This window comes from Heterodontus francisci, chromosome 26, assembly GCF_036365525.1.
Source record: "Heterodontus francisci isolate sHetFra1 chromosome 26, sHetFra1.hap1, whole genome shotgun sequence".
Lineage (NCBI taxonomy): Eukaryota > Metazoa > Chordata > Chondrichthyes > Heterodontiformes > Heterodontidae > Heterodontus > Heterodontus francisci.
Genome location: NC_090396.1, coordinates 68,116,159 through 68,131,154, shown reverse-complemented (window position 1 = coordinate 68,131,154; position 14,996 = coordinate 68,116,159). Strand labels below are relative to the sequence as shown.

General features: G+C 41.9%; 1 protein-coding gene across 2 annotated transcripts in view; it reads right to left on the bottom strand.

The window, feature by feature from the left end:
* helz (helicase with zinc finger) overlaps positions 1-14,996 on the bottom strand; it is a 308,260-nt gene that overhangs the window by 140,721 nt on the left and 152,543 nt on the right. For both annotated transcript variants that reach the window (XM_068058498.1, XM_068058499.1), the window contains exons 18-19: positions 11,488-11,633; positions 9,833-9,980 (exon numbers count right to left, since the gene is read on the bottom strand). In XM_068058498.1, the coding sequence (XP_067914599.1) occupies positions 9,833-9,980; positions 11,488-11,633 (294 nt within the window). The remainder of the gene's footprint in view (positions 1-9,832; positions 9,981-11,487; positions 11,634-14,996) is intronic.

Genomic DNA, 14,996 nt, shown 5'->3' with positions numbered 1-14,996 from the left:
TCATAGACTGGTATTTTTCTATTAATTTATTGCTGACATCGTCGAGGTAATTTCATCAATCCTCCTTCCAGCAAACTGTCAACTTAGCTATGTTGGTAAAGGAACTTCAGCCCATGATCTAGGCTGAAACTCTAGTGCAGTACAGAGGGAATAATACATTTTCAAAGGTGATGCCCAGATTAAACGGTGATCCTGTCTGCCTGATCCAACTGACAGTAAAGATCCCAAAGCACAATTCCAAGAGGAGCAAGGAGTTCTCCCTGTGCATGGGTCAACATTCCTCCCTCCACATCACCGAAGAAAACACATTTACTGACCATTCGTGTCATTCCTGTTTGCGGGTTATTGCCAGCCTAGAATGACCTTTGCTGAGAAAACGGTCACTATAATTAATTGTAGGAAGCAGTCAAGACTTTAACAAAGTGGCAAGACATAAAATAAATCCAAGTGTTTTCTGTTCTTAATACAATACCAGATGTCGTTTTTACACCCAGACCATCAGAAAGCTGGAGTTTTATTTTATTGAAACACATCTGTATCATTAAACATCTGAATATGTCGAACTGCACTCATGGTGTATCTTAAATAAGTGATAATTTTTTTTGTGTAGAAAATATTTAACTTTTTTCCTGAGCATTACCTAAAGTCCAAAGTTCCTTTTTCATTTACAAAACTGCAAGATCAATATATTGAAATAGAGAAGTCTCAACATTTCCACATAGAAGTCAAAAGAAAGAGAAGACTAGCAGTCAACACCATTCAGTTGAACACGGTGCATTCATCGGTTTTGAAACTACTGTATTAATGCCACTTTCTGCCCTCAGGCTACTAATTCTAGCCTTGGAACTAATGACAACTACAATACAGTGGAAACACCAACACTTTTCCTCTCAACTTAAAGAAATAGTGATATGAACATAGCGATGAGCCGAAGCAATCACTCTCAGCTTCAGCTATTCCATATTAGGTTGCTGAAAGTCAAGTTGATTAGTATTCTAGTGGTTCAAGTACTTTTTTTTTAAGTGTTGCAAGCAGATATTGAAATTGTGTGTGGTTATATTCACACAATATGAATACATAAAAGAGGACATTTCATAGAGTCATACAGCATAGAAACAGGCCTTTCGGTCCACCGCGTCCATGCCGACCATAATGCCTATCTATACTAATCCCACCTGCCTGCATTAATTCCATATCCCTCTATGCCTTGCTCATTCAAGTACCTGTCCAGATGCCTCTTAAATGTTGCTACTATTCCTGCCTCCACCACCTCATCTGGCAGCTCATTCCAGATACCCACTATTCTTTGTGTGAAAAATTTACCTCTTTGATCCCCTTTAAACCTCCTCCCTCTCACCTAAAATCTATGCCCTCTAATTTTAGTCACCCCTACCATGGGAAACAGACTCTGGCTATCTACCCTATCTATGCCTCTCATAATTTTATATGCCTCTATCATGTCCCCTCTCAGCCTCCTTCGCTCCAGGGAAAACAGACCCAGCCTATCCAATCTCTCTTTATAACTCAAGCCCTCCAAACCAGGCAACATCCTTGTGAATCTTTTCTGCACCCTCTCTAGCTTAATCACATCTTTCCTGTAGTGCGGCGACCAGAACTGCACACAGTACTCCAAATGCGGCCTAACCAACATTATGTACAACTGTAACATGACGTCCCAACTCTTGTAATCAATGCCTCGGCCAAGAAAGGCAAGCATGCCGTACACCTTCTTCACCACCCTGTCTACCTGTGCTTCCACTTTCAGCGAACTATGTACTTGCACCCCAAGTCTCTCTGCTCAACAACACTCCCCAGGGCCCTGCCATTCACTGTATATGTCCTGCCCTGGTTTAACTTCCCAAAATGCATCACTTCACACTTGTCTGCATTAAATTCCATTTGCCAATCCCTCGCCCACTTTCCCAGTTGATCTATATCCCGTTGTAACCTTAGACAACCTTCTTCAGTGTCCACTATACCACCAATTTTGGTGTCATCTGCAAACTTACTAATCATGCCCCCTGCATTCACATCCAAGTCATTAATACATATGACAAACAACAGAGGACCCAGCACCGATCCCTGTGGCACCGGCCTCCAATCTGAAAAACAACCCTCCACTACCACCCTCTGCAGCCTATCACCAAGCCATTTTGTAAGCAATTTGCTAGCTCACCCTGGATCCCATGTGTTCGAACCTTCCGGACCAGCCTACCATGCGGGACCTTGTCAAAGGCCTTGCTAAAGTCCATGTAGACTACGTCCACCGCCCTGCCCTCGTCAATCCTCTTGGTCACCTCCTCAAAAAACTCAATCAAATTCATGAGACATGATTTCCCATGCACAAAGCCATGCTGACTATCCCTAATCAGACCTTGCCTTTCCAAATGCGTATAAATCCTGTCTCTCAGAATCCCTTCCAATAACTTTCCTACCAATGATGTAAGGCTCACCGGCCTGTAGCTCCCTGGCTTATCCCTGCTGCCCTTCTTAAATAAAGGCACAACATTAGCTATCCTCCAGTCTTCCGGTACCTCAACCGTGGCTAACGATGATACAATAATCTGATGAGCTTTTCACTTTACAGTAGGTTCTCACATTCATAATACAAGCCCAGCTTTATGGACAGACATATCATCTTTCTTGCAGACGGCTGGGCGGAAGCGAGATGTCAGTGTTGGCTGAGGGTGTGCAGGTGACTTATGAACCCTGTATCAGTTTTGTAGCCTCTTCCACTGTGAGGGCAACGGTTGTTGGCCCGTTGAGGTGGGGGATTGTTGGCTGGAGCAGCTGCTCTCGCCGTTCCCACTCAGTGCCTGCTCTTGTTGAATGGAAGGTCTTGACCCCATTTTTGATGTTGGGTTGCCATTCTGATAGTTACTGGGCACCTGGTTCCCATGTACTGCTGTTAATAGAGCAGACCTTCAAGAAGGCTTTGAGAAAGTCATTGAAATATTTCCTTTGGCTCCCGTGCGAACAGGATCCCTGGCAGCGCTCTGAGTGGAGCACTTGTTTGGGCAGTCATGAGTGAGTCGCATCCATTTCAGTTGATGTGAGATTATCTATACTTGGCATATCTGTGGCTTGGAAGACACATTTGTTCTTTTGCCCTCCCACTTGATTCGCAAGATCCTTCTCAGACAACATTGATTTTTTTTCATTCATTCATGTGATATGTGCATTGCTGGCTGGGCCAGCATTTATTGCCCATCCCTAACTACCCTTGAAAAGGTGGTGCTGAGCTGCCTTCTTGAATTGCTACAGTCGTTGGGGTGTAGGTACACCCACAGTGCTGTTCGGAAGGGAGTTCCAGGATCTTGACTCAGTGACAGTGAAGGAACAGCGATATAGTTCAAAATCAGAATGGTGTGTGGCTTGGAGGGAAACTTGCATGTGGAGGTGTTCCCATGCATCTGCTGCCCTTGTCCTTCTAGGTGGTAGAGGTCGTAGGTTTGGAAGGTGCTGTTGAAGAAGCCTTGGTGCATTGCTGCAGTGCATCTTGTAGATGGTACACACTGCTGACACTGTGCATCAGTGATGAAGGGAGTGAATGTTGAAGTGGTGGATGGGGTGCCAATCAAGCGAACTGCTTTGTCCTGGATGGCGTCGAGCTTCTTGAGTGTTGTTGGAGCTGCACCCATTCAGGCAAGTGGAAAGTATTCCATCACACAACTGACTTGTGTCTTGTAGACGGTGGACAGACATTGGGGAGACAGGTAGTGAGTTGCTCGCCGCAGAATTCCCGGCCTCTGACCTGCTCTTCTAGCCACAGTATTTATGCGGCTGGTCCAGTTCAGTTTCTGGTCAATGGTAAACCCCAGGATGTTGATGGTGGAGGATTCAGCGATGGTAATGCCGTTGACATCAAGGGGAGATGATTCTCTCTTGTTTGAGATGGTCATTGACGCCACTTGTGTGGTGCGAAAATTACTAGCCACTTCTCAGCCCAAGCCTGGATGTTGTCCAGGTTTTGCTGCATCTGGACACGGGCTGCTTCAGTATCTGAGGAGTCGCGAATGGTGCTGAACATTGTGCAATCATCAGTGAACATCCCCACTTCTGACCTTATGATGGAGGGAAGGTCATTGATGAAGCAGCTGAAAATAGTTGGGCCTAGGACACTACCCTGAGGAATTCCTGCAGTGATGTCTTGGGACGGAGATGATTGACCTCCAGCAACCACAACCATCTTCCTTTGTGTTAGGTATGACTACAACCAGTGGAGAGTTTTCCCCAATTCCCACTGACTCCAGTTTTGCTCAGGCTCCTTGATGCCATACTCAGTCAAATGCTGCCTTGATGTCAAGGGCAGCCACTCTCACCTCACCCCTCTGGAGTTCAGCTCTTTTATCCATGTTTGGATCAAGGCTGTAATGAGGTCAGGTGCTGAGTGGCCCTGACGGAACCCAAACTGAGCGTCAGTGAGCAGGTTATTGCTGAGCAAGTGCCACTTGATAGCACTGTCGACAACCCCTTCCATCACTTTGCTGATGATCGAGAAAAGACAATTCCAACCTGGCCAATTACCTCCCTGCTTTTTGTGCACAGGACATACCTGGGCAATTTTCCACATTGCTGGTTAGATGCCAGTGTTGCAGCTGTACTGGAACAGCTTGGCTAGGGGCACAGCTAGTTCTGGAGCACAGGTCTTCAGTACTATTGCCTGAATGTTGTCAGGGCCCATGGCCTTTGCAGTATCCAGTGCCTTCAGCCATTTCTTGATATCATTTGGAGAAATTGGATTGGCTCAAGATTGGCATCTGTGATGCTGGGGACCTCAGGAGGAGGCAGAGATGGATCATCCACTCGGCACTTCTGGCTGAAGATGGATGCAAATGCTTCAGCCTTGTCTTTTGCACTGATGTGCTGGGTTCCCCCATCGTTGAGGATGGGGATATTTGTGGAGCCTCCTTAAGTTGTTTAATTATCCACCACCATTCATGACTGGATGTGGCAGGACTGCAGAGCTTAGATTTGATCCGTTGGTTGTGGGATTGTTTGACCCTGCAGGCCTGTCACACCCAGTCATTGCTCTAGGGCCTTGATATGGCATCAAAAAGTTGTCCAAGCTTCAGCACCATAGAGAAGCATAGGGAGAGCCACTGCCTGATAGACTTTGGGTTAGTGTCGGGTCTGATAGCATGGTTGTTGAAAACTCAAGTACATAATTTACCATAGGCTGAGCTAGCATATTGGATTCGGTGGTGTACCTCTTCATTAATGCCAGATTTCTGGGATAGATAGCTTCCAAGATATGGAAAGTAAGCAACATTTTCCAATACTTCACCATGAATCTCAACGAAAGGTATTGGATTTGATACATTTGGTGTCAGCTGGTGGAGGAATTTGGTCTTCCAGGTGTTCAGGGCAAATCCCATGCTCGCGTCGGCTTCAGTGAATAGGTCAATTAGCTGATGTAGTGCTTCGTTAGAGCGGACACCAACTTGTGTGTCATCAGCATGCTGAAGTTCTCTTACAGAAGTGGTTGTTGTCTTGGTTTTGGCCTTCAGCCAGTCGAGGTTAAAGTGTTTATCATTAGTGCGGTACGTTATTACCACAACTAGGGGGAGCTTGTCAGTAGTAAACTGCAGCATTGCTGCAAAGATTGAGAATAATGTTTGTACCTGTTTTGACAGGGAAGGGGTCTGTAGTGGAGCCGTTGCATAGTACTGTTATTTGCATAGTCATGTAGGAGACAGATGATGTTTGTGAACATAGCTGGGCATCCATATCACTGTAGCACCATCCAAAGGGCAGTTGAATTCACTGTGTTGAATCACTGTGCTTTTGTGAGGTCGAAGAAAGCCATGTACAAAGGGATGTTTTGCTCTCTGCACTTTTCCTGAAGTTGGTGTGCTGTGAAAATCATGTCAGTTGTTCCTCCGGCGGGTCAGAAGCTGCACAGGGACTCTGGAAAGACCTCCTCTGCAATTGGGGAGAGGTAATTAAGAAGTAACCTAGCAAGGACTTTGTAAACAGTTGAGAGCAATGCTATGCCCCTGTATTTGCTACAGTCCGACTCATCTTCCTTCTTGAAGTTTGTGATCATCATGGCGTCTAAGGCCACATGGAATTTCTTCATTCTGCCACAGCTTCACAATTACGGCAAGCATCTGGGAGATCAGTACGTTTTCCTGTGTTTCAGTATTTCCACAGGGATATGGTCATGACCAGAAGCTTTGTTGTTTTTCCTCTGGTTGACAGCAAGAATCTTAGAAATGGTTACAGCACAGAAAGAGGCCATTTTGCTAGTCATGTCTGTGTCAGCTTCATCTTCACCAACCTATCCACATAACTCAAGTTCCTCAGCCCTGAAACTATTCGCATAAATCTTGTCTGCACCCTTTCTAATGCTTCCACATCCTTCCTAACGTTTGGTGCCCATAACTGGACACAATACTCCAGCAGTTGAGGCCAAACCAGTGTTTTACAAAGATTTATCATAACTTGCTTGTTTTTGTACTGTTACAACCGAGATGGGAGGAGTGCACCGTCTATTCTAGTTAAACTTCTCCACAGGTCACAACATATATTTAAATGTTTACCCAGTTACCGATACAGTAAACCGTAGACTCTGCTCTTTATCCCTGAATAAAATACAGCAACCAGGTTTCTTCAATAAACAAAACTATCAGTTATTATAAAACAGGACTTATACAGTAATGAAGCCAAGCATCAACACACAGATTGAAATTAGAGAATCCCTTTTTTAAATACCTACCTGCCCCTCCCCCCACCCCACACACACACACACCAGTTAACTGAAAAAGAGAGATTTTCTCTGCAAACCTCTTTTACAAAAAAAAAACAAAATAAGGAACACTTTTGTCAAATATTTGTTAGTTCTTGAAGGAATAAAAAGATTTGGAAGGACATCAGTTGTCCCTTTTGGTCTGGCATCCAGGTATACAGAGATGGATCACTGGGATCTTTTCTACAGCAGTTCATTCTGGAGATGTCGAGAAGCAGTCTGGTAGGCTTTCCAGGAGAAATGTGGCATCAAGGGTTTCAGTTATCCCACTCTGGACTCGCAGGTTTTTCAAAGAGGTAGAGAAAGAGGAGCTGACACACTGGATTCCTCCAGGTCTCAGAGGTGCAGGAAAGATGAGCTGGGTGTTTCTCCCTTGGCAAGTTGATGTCCAACTGCTTTTCAACACAGTCCACACCCCAACTGAACCAAAACAATATCTCAGAAGCGAAACCCCAAACAGCAAGTCAGAACCTCCTGAGCACTATAAAACTTGACATGTCACTTCTCTGTAAACATCTCCCCCAAGTCGCCAAGGTTTGTTATTTATTGAGCTTAAGGCATGTTACAGCCAGTAAAAGTTTGAAAACAAACAAGACCTCTCAGTGACCCTTGTAAAAAAAAAACACATCCATGACGTCTTTGCAGTTTCTCAAATAAACCAATGTCCATAATTCTAAAATGAGTTCTCAAAGAAAAAATATTTTTTAAAAATAGAAGCACTTTCAGAACAGTATCCTATCCTCTATTTTTAAAGTCCAGGATCCTGTGCCTTCTTAACTGCTTTCTCAACCTGCCCCTGCAACCCTCAATGTTTTGTACACATATATCCCCAGGTCCCTCTGGGCCTGCATCTCCTTTAGAATTGTACCCTTTAGTTTATATTGCCTCTCCTGCTCTTCCTACCAAAATGAATCACTTCATAATTCTCTACATTAAATTTCATCCGCCACTTGTCTGCCCATTCCACCAGCCTGTCCATGTCCTCTTGACCTCAATCACTATCCTCCTCATAGTTCACAACACTTCTAAGTTCAGTATTGTCTGCAAATTTTGGAATTGTGCCCTGTACACCAAGGTCAAAGTCTTTAATATATATCAGGAAGAGTAGGGGAACTCCACTATAAAGCTTCCACCAGTCCAAAAAACAGCCATTAATCACTACTCTCTGTTTCCTGTCACTAAGCCAATTTTGAATCCATATTGCTACTGTCCCTTTAATTCCATGAGCCTGAACTTTGCTCACAAGTCTGTTGTGCGACAATTTATCAAACGTCTTTTGGAAGTCCATGTAACTACATCACCAGCATTACCCTCATCAACCCTCTCTGTTACCTCATCAAATGCTCAAGCAAGTTAGTTAAACACGATTTGCCCTTAATAAATCCCTGCTGACTTTCCTTAACTAATTCACATTTGCCCAGGTGACTATTAATTTTGGCCCAAATCATCATGTCTAAAAGCTTTCCCACTGCCGAGGTTAAACTGACTGGCTTTTGGTTGCTGGGCTTGTCCTTACACCCCTTTTTGAACAAGGGTATAACATTTGCAGTTCTCCAGTCCTCTGGCACTGCATCTAAGGAGGATTGGAAGATTATGGCCAGTGCCACCGCAAATTCCACCCTTACTTCCCTCAGCATCCTTAGATGCATCTCACCTGGTGACTTATCAACTTTAAGTGCAGCCAGCCTTTCCAATACATCCTCATCAATTTTTAGCCCATGCAGTGTCTCAACTCCCTCCTCTTTCACTATGACTTGGGCAGCATCTTCTTCCTTGGTAAAAATTAAACTAAAATACTCATTTCATACCTCAGCCATGCCCCCTACCTCCATGCGTAAATCCCTCATCAGCCCTACTCTTCCTTTTACCACCCTTTAACTATTTATATGGCTATAGGAGACTTTTGGATTTTCTTTTATTTTTAGCTGCCAGTCTCTTCTCATACTCTCTCTTTGCTTCTTGTTTGTTTTTTCAGCTCCCCTCTGAACCTTCTGTATTCAGCCTGGTTCTCAATTTGACAAGCATTAGATCATTGTCTAGCTCATTTCTGATTTTATGTTGTGGGAGGTTTCCAGCAGGTGCATGTCCATTGTGGACAGACATAACTCTCAATCAGTAAAGTTAAATATGAATTCTCAATAAGTTTTTCTCACTGGTATTTGTTTTTTGTTGCTTTATGATTTATTGGAAACTCAGACAAAAAGAGCAAGCCTTCTGAAGATAATGCAAGGATCATACAGCTCCCTCAAATGCTGAGAGGTAAATCCATCATCCCGTGCACTACTGAGCCACACGTTAGGATGGTCCTGAGTGAGCTGATCTCAACTAGCAGCAGCAGTGTTACAACCGTCTCCATGACCTCGGACTAGATGCCTAACTAGGGTGAATAAGATCAGAATCAATGGTGATTTCCCATCTCGTCTCACTTTGCTGGCACGCTTTGGAGAGAGTGAGAGAAGTGAGAGTGGAAAGACAATTTTTGAAGTGCAGCACCATAATGCAAGTAAACAGCAGCCAGTTTGGGCACAGTAAAATCCTACAAATAATGGCCAGATAATCTGCATACATAATGATGAGTGGCTGCTTGAATGAGATAGCAGAGGTCTTCCTAATCCGGGGAAACATCATGGCATGAGTTCGGACCTTTACATGATGAGGGGAGAAAACCAGGATTAGAAAATGCTAGGATCATGGTTGAAATTCAAGCAGAAGGATCACTGAGTAGAATAGCCCTGTTAGAAGAAAACCAATATATTCCATTTCAAAACTGAAGACAACTCTCAGGATTTTATACCATGGATCACAACTTCACTAAAGGAATACATTATTTACTCCAATTAAGTTTCCAATAACCAATTCAGATTGGGGATTCATTCAACAGTCAACTTCATTAATTCAAAGCACAAACTCCATCAGACGTGTGCATGGTGGTTGCAAATAACACTATCAATAATTGGAGAACTGCAACAAATCCTAGCTTAAAATTAACAGGGTCCATGGATAAAACCAAAATAATGGGCAATGGACAGACACAACCAATAGAGATATAAATTTTCAGTTTTTTGTTTTTTGTTACCTCACCTCTGAATTGTTGTAGAAAGCAGTGCTGTTTTTCTCTTGCACATCTTCTCCTCGGGCGGTGAAGAATGTTAGTGGATAGAAATCTTTGTGTGCTGGTTGTTTTCCACTAGCCATCAACTTACCCTCATAGAATAGTTCAGAAGTGTAACTAAAATAGAATTGAAATTGTGTTTAAAGTCACTATGCAGCATCTCTGCAATACTTGTGTATATCATGTGGTCTTCATTATGCATCGATTTAGAGCGAAAATTTCAAAACATTATTCAAGTCCCAAAACCAAAGAAAATACATTACTCCAGCTGACCTGCAGTTTAATTTGAATCAAATTTAGCTTTCCATCTCACGTCTCACTGATTCCATTTTAAAAATGGAGAAAATTTCTTCCTGAACTTCTGATTATTTACATCCTTCCACAAGAACAGCAAATTAATTTACAACACACCCAGTGTCATGTTATAACTGTGAGCCCAAATCAATGAGACATTTCCAACTCAAAGCCCATACCTAAAATGTACTTCGCATCTCATTAACATAAAAGCATCAAGCACATTTTATCTGTGTTGCTTCAGTGAAATAGCAAATCGGAACAATGGAAACTGGCAACTAAAAATCCGAGCAATGTTTAAATAGTTCGCTCCCCTGTGAAAAGAAATTTCAGTGCAAATCATAATCTTAGAATGTAGCAGAAATGCAATTACCGCTGTTTCTGCGAACAATGCTTAAGTTTTGAATTATGCACAACTGAGGAGTTTTCAGACACAGTGGTATCTCCCGGTAGTCAGACTCCCGATAGGGAGCACACAATACACCCGAAGATTAATTAAAGTGAACAGTTTATAATTATATGGTGTCTCTAATATGGTACATGTCACAAGGTAATTGACATTGATGGAGTGGATGCAGGGCAGCAGTGAAATTAGATGTGGTGACTGGAAGTGTGGTCGAAGAGATATGTTTTGATGAGGTTTAAGGAAATTATTTAGATGATAAATAAACGAGCAGAATCAACAGCGTCAACAAATTAACCCAATCCTCAGATTTCATGCAAAATAGGAATAGGGATTCAAAGCTTTTCTTTTAAATTACAGGTATCGCAGATTCATTTTGGGACTTTGTTAAAAAGAGATATCAGAATGAAGTAATATTGTTAATTGTTTCTGCAAAGCTGCATCTGTACATGTTTAGATTGAGCTGTGATGAAAGATTTATGCGAAGTGCACATTTCAGTAGTTTCCACCTTCAGATATTAATCCAATGCAGTGAAATAAATTTAGTGTTTATTTGCACTCTACTCCTTAAGCAAAAGCTGTTAACTGAATATGTCCCACTTTTATTGGCAGGCATTTTAGAACTGTCACTGTTCCCCTCTCTTTACAAATAGCAAAATGACGATCCAGGTTGAAGAGTATGTGTCATGGTCAGTAATCTTATTAAAAAATACAACAGTACCAATCACTGTGAGGAAGGCGTAATGTCAATAGAGATGCAAACATGAAGACAGTTTACATAAGTTAATTCGGTTCCCTCAGCAGCAGCTCTGAGTAACCGCTAGTTAGATTTTCAAATGGGAGTACTGACAGAGGAACTGCTTTTACCACCACCAGTAAGTAATTGAGTCACATACCAAGAAAACATGGAAAACTCAAAATACCTACTTGATAATAGCTTCATGTGAACGATAGTTCTCGCACAGTAGTATTCTGCACGGAAACTCTGCAGGGTAGTGTTCATACAGACGATCTAGCAAAGAGACATGAAGGTTTCTTTCCCGGGCAAATTCACTGTATACAAAAGGACTAAGCTGGAAATGATAAAGCAGTACATTAGCTATTTTTAATTTGCACTTTGCTAAGAAAAAATATAGTTATAAGGAGAACACTGTCTTATTTTTGGCTTTCTGCTTTTATACACTTTCTTCCGTGTCTTAAGTATACCACTGCTATACATTCACTGGCTAAAACAGTTATTCTGCCTGGAGCTTTGAGCCAAATGACGAGAGTACTGAGCAGGAAAACAGACAATGGAGACCACAGGACAGGATCAGAAGGAGATGACTAAACTCTGACACTTGGCCACTGTATGACTAATTGGGGAACAGTTAACTCCATTTTCTTCAAGGTAGATGAAAGTTAACTTGCAAACCAAGCTGTCATAATATTTAGAATATTAAACACATTCAGAGCTAATGTTCAAGATTTGATTTCAAAATTTCTTTTCTTACTTTTGAGGCATAGTTTATTAAAACTAAACACTTTAAAGAGACTACAGAAAAATGGACATTCTGCTCAGTGGGTTTCAATTAAGTTAACGACCAGCAGAAAAATGAAACATCACTTTGGAAACTGAAACCAGTCCTCCAACTGGCAGAGATCAAAAATACTTTCCATTGAGAATCTCAGACTATTCTGCATTTTTAAAACACTTGATCAAAAGGAGGCATTAGTCGTCATCTCCCTGTCTATATTAACTTCAGAAATGTTTGACAATAAAAGTGACATTAAAAAATACGGTGAATGGAGGCTGCCACTTGGAATTATCAAGCGTGAAGAAATTCATAGAACACTAAGTGCCATGCAATCTAGTAAACGATTTTAATTACTGACAGCGTAAAACAAAAGCAATATAATATGGACCTTGATCTTTGGCTGCAAATTTTTATTTTCAAAAAGAAGCTGTCTCAGTAGCGATGGTAAGGGCTGTAAAATTCCATGGAAGTCTGCCAAGATACCGAGATACCTTAGCCAGACTGGATTTGAAGCTGGATGCTCTAGTGTTACATCAACAAACATGCACTGGAATATTCAAACTGTAAATTACACCTGGTGATTATGCTCCCACGAATTAATCTTGAGCAATACAAAACAATGTACATTTAGAGAAAATGGGAACAAACGATTTGGAAGATCAGAATTGGGAAAGTTCTTGAAGTTCTAAAGTTTCTCAAGCTCAAAATGTGTGTGAAATTCATGGACAGACAGTAAGTACAGATGAAAGTCTCAAACATCTTCAAACTGCAACAATAAATTTTTGATACTTTTTCAAAACTCTTTCCGCTCTACTTATTGGTGAAGCCTTCTATGACACTACAATGCCAAATACATAACTACAATAAGTTTTTCAGCAGTTCAGTTCCATTAAAGATTGGGTTAAAGTAAGTTTCCCCTTTACAAATAAGAAAGTGAGACAACAAACACTATCTCATGACCTGACTTGTTCCATAAATTGAGACAATAGTAATCCATAAGCAGATTTACCAACACGTTTCCATCCCATCACAGAATCCACTGACAATGCTCATTATAAAAATCACTGCCTTTATGCTGCTGCTGAATTTGGAATGTCCAGCGGTATTGTCAATAGTGTATTTGAAAAACATAACCCGGTGATATACAAAAGTTTTGTACAAAAAGTAGAATGCAGTTTTGCAACCATAACATGACATCAAGGAGGCTTTTCAACTGCTAAGAAACTGTGGGAAAAGGGGAAGAGAGAGAGATCACAAGACTGAATGAAAACCCTTCAGCCCATTTGAATTTATTCTTCCCGAATACCAACTTTTATTTTTCTTCCTATCAAGCGCAGGCTAGGCGCCTGATCACGAGTGGAGAAATTAATAGGTATCCAGATCATACGACCGTACATACGAACTAGGAGAAGAGTAGGCTATTTGGCCCCTCGAGCCTGCTCCATCGTTCTATAAGATCTGGCTGATCTGTTTGTGAACTCAACTCCACTTTCCTGCCTACCCCTGATACCCTCTGACTCCCTTGTTTGTTAAGAATCTGGTTACCTCTACCTTAAAAACATTCAATGATCCTGCCTCCACTGCTCTCCAGGGAAGAGTGTTTCACAGACTCACAACCTCTGAAAAAATTTCTCCTCATCTCTGTCTTAAATGGGAGACCCCTTATTTTTAAACTGTGCCCCCTAGTTTTAGTTTCTTCCCCAAGGGGAAACATCCTTTCAACATCCATCATGTCAAGTCCCCTCAGGATCTTATACATTTCAATAAGATCACCTCTCATCCTTTTAAACTCCAATGAATACGTACCCAACCTGTCCAACCTTTCCCAGGAATCTGTCGAATGAACCTTCTCTGAACTGCTTCCAATGCAATTATATCCTCTCTTAAGTGAGAACAAAACTGTTCACAATACTCCAGATCTGGTCTCACCAATGCCCTATACAACTGTAGCAAAACATCTCTTCTTTCATATTCCATTCCCCTTGCAATAAATGACAACACTATATTTGCCTTCTTAATCACTTGCTGTATCTGCATACTAACTTTTTGTGTTTCATGTTCTAGGACACCCAGATCCCTCTGCATCTCAGATTTGTGCAATCTCTCTCTATTTAAATAATACTGTTTTTTTATTCTTCCTGCCAAAAGAAGTATTTAGATGAGCACTTGAAACGCCATAGCATACAAGGCTACGGGCCAAGTGCTGGAAAATGGGATTAGAATAGGTAGGTGCTTGATGGCCGGCAGAGACACGATGGGCTGAAGGGCCTGTTTCTGTGTTGTATGACTCTAAAACTCTATAAAATGGACAATTTCACATTTTCCCACATTATACTCCATTTGCCAAATCTTTGCCCACTCACAACTTATCTATATCCCTTTGCAGACTTCTTATGTTCTCTTCACAACTTACTCTCCTACCTAACTTTGTGTTACCAGCAAATTTAGCAACCATACATTCTGCCCCTTCATCCAAGTCATTGATATAGATTGTGAATAGTTGAGGCCCCAGTACTGATCCCTCTGGCACTCCACTTGTTACAGCTTGCCAACCTGAAAACAACATATTTATGCCTACTCTTGGTTTCCTGTTGGCTAACCAATCCTCTAGCAATGCTAATATGTTATCTCCTAAACCACGGGCTCTTATTTTGTTTAGTAACCTTTGATGAGGCACCTTGTCAAATGCCTTCTGGAAATCCAAGTACACCACATCCACAGGTTCCCCTTTATCCACGTTGCTTCGAAACATAGAAAATAGGAGGAGTAGGCCATTCGGCCCTTCGAGCCTGCTCCGCCATTCATTATGACCATGGCTGACCATCCAACTCAGTAACCTGTTCCCGCTTTCCCCCCATATCCTTTGATCCCTTTAAACCCAAGAGCTATATCTAACTCCTTCTTGAAAACATACAATGT